The sequence below is a fragment of the Tupaia chinensis genome, unplaced genomic scaffold, assembly GCF_000334495.1.
Source record: "Tupaia chinensis unplaced genomic scaffold, TupChi_1.0 Scaffold000146_1, whole genome shotgun sequence".
Classification (NCBI taxonomy): Eukaryota; Metazoa; Chordata; class Mammalia; order Scandentia; family Tupaiidae; genus Tupaia; species Tupaia belangeri.
In genome coordinates this window covers 11,802,116-11,804,255 of record NW_006159616.1, presented here as the reverse complement: position 1 = coordinate 11,804,255, position 2,140 = coordinate 11,802,116, and the positions used below count along the sequence as shown (strand labels likewise).

The following is a 2,140-nucleotide window of genomic DNA, read 5'->3' as shown; positions in this document are numbered from 1 at the left end:
GCCCGGGCTGCCCCTGCCCAGAGCCAGGCTCGGTCCCAGTCCCATGCCGCCATCCATCAGCTGCTGGCCTCTGTGCGATGTTTGGAGCACGAGGCAACCCGTCTCAGGTGCCGGGTGTCCCAGGAACCCCCAGGCACTGTGCAGCGGAATCCCTGGACCAGCGATGGCCGGATACTCCCTACCCACCCCCAGCCCAACCAGCCTATTCTCGCTTCTTGGGATGAGAGGAAGAGACGCTCCCGGGACCTCAGGAAAGCCACAGATCTCCTAGGGGCACAGCGGGTCTGGACTGCTCTCTCAGACGGTCAGACGTACAGCAAGGCAGCGTCACCACCAGAGACCATCATGGGGACGCTGACCAGGGGTTTGCTTGACAATGAGCAGGGGGTCCTTCCTGCTCAACCCCCAGGGCCGAGAGATAACCGCACCCCAGGCCCAAACTACGGTGGGGAACAGCAGGGGGACCACAGCCTCCCTGGAGGGACAGGCAGCAGGGAAGGCAGACTCCATCCTCCAGCCTTCTCCAGGGCAGCCCAGCACGGCCTTCCTGGGCGAGGAGAGGAGGGGTCCCCGAGGGAACAGGCCAGTGGAGAGGAGAAGAGGGAGGCTTCCTGTCTTCCCGAAGCAGCCCGAGTGAGGAGTGTTCATCAGGTAGAGGCCAAAGGAGGCTGGGGGAGGCTGGGAGGGCTTCCGACCAGGCGTGTGGGTGGGCAAGCAGGCAGGCGGGCAGGTGGGCATGGCAGGACTGGCCTATCTGCCCGCTCCCTGGCCTGAGAACTGTGTGGTGTCCTCTTGCTTCCCCAGAACAAGTCCCCAAACACTGTGACTGTGGAGTCCAAGGCCACCTGGTGAGGCCATGGTGGGGTGGGACTCGGGGGCTCACCTCTGAGACAGCTTTCCTGTAAGCCTGGGTCGGGGGGACTAGGGCCTGCTGGAGCTGAAGCCTTGATGGTGGAGCAACTGTGGCAGGATTTCAAAGGGAGGGAATGAGGGGGCCTCCTGGGCCCCAGAGATAAGAACGTGGGGGACTGCTGCCCCAGGCTTGGGGCACTGCCAAGCTAACTTCCGAGGCTGCCAGGTTTCTTGGAGGCCAATGGACTTTCTGCCTCTGGGGGTTTTCTCTTCTGGGGTTTCCAAGTCCAGCCATCGACAAGAGGGAAGTTCTAGCCCCCAACTAGTACTTCCTGCTGCAGCATGGAACCCTGGGATTGCTGAAAAGGCAACCCCGGAGGTGACCACTGCCAGCTGCTCGTGGGGTGGGCTGGTTCATCCCCGGAGCAGCCCTGGTCTCTCCCCAGCCGGCAACTGCTGTCCAGATGTCTCAGAGCCTGGAGGCACTTGGTGCAGAGGCAGAGGGCAGTGGCGCTGGCGCTGGCACTGGGCCGCAGACGGCTGTTGCGAAAGGGCTTTCGGGCACTGCGGTGGGCCCTGCAGCTCCGGGAGGCCTGGCAAGAGGCTGCGTGGGGACGACACACAAAGGCACTGCTGTCCCGGAGCTTCCGAAAGGTTAGGAGTGTCCAGGTTGGGCTGGGGAAAGGTGACGTGATGTGTCCGGGAGGTGGTGCCGTCTGCTGAGAGCACTCACTGGGCACAGGTTACGCTGGTGTGCTCAGCAGGAGAATACATTGTTAGTCCAGATACCTGCACAGCTCCGCTGGATTCAAATCCTCTCTAGCTGTGTGGCCTTGGACAAGTTCCTTAGCCTCTCTGTTCCTCAGTCTCTATCTCTGAAACGGGATAAAATAGTACATATCCCTCAGGGTTGTTGTGAGAGTCAGTTAATTAATAGAAGGGACGCAGAACCCTGCCTTTCATAGAGCAAACACTCTTGTCATATATATATATGTAAGTGGTTGCTATTTATTGTTCGTGGTTTGCCTGCCAGGACTGGGAAGGTCTGTCTGTGTTCCTCCATCCTTGGGACAAGGTTGTCCTGGGAAGCCCAGCTCTAGCTTTTGTCTCCCAAGGAAAGGCCTGACTCTTGGGATCCATTTCTTCCTTCCTTCATTCATTCCCAAAGAGTCAGGGAAGTCTAATGGTTAAGACCACAGGCTTTGGAGTCTGGCAGGAGTGTCCAACTTCTGTCCCACCCCTTTTTGGTGCTCTCTTGGGAGACACAGTCAAGGCCAAAGCCAACACC

General features: G+C 59.5%; 1 protein-coding gene across 1 annotated transcript in view; it reads left to right on the top strand.

Moving 5' to 3' along the window:
- Positions 1-17: 17 nt before the first annotated feature.
- CUNH1orf167 (chromosome unknown C1orf167 homolog) overlaps positions 18-2,140 on the top strand; it is a gene marked incomplete at its 3' end in the record, with an annotated part of 21,113 nt that continues 18,990 nt past the window's right edge. The window contains exons 1-3 of the mRNA XM_027770675.1: positions 18-651; positions 805-848; positions 1,299-1,506. Coding sequence (XP_027626476.1) covers positions 346-651; positions 805-848; positions 1,299-1,506 — 558 coding nt within the window. The remainder of the gene's footprint in view (positions 652-804; positions 849-1,298; positions 1,507-2,140) is intronic.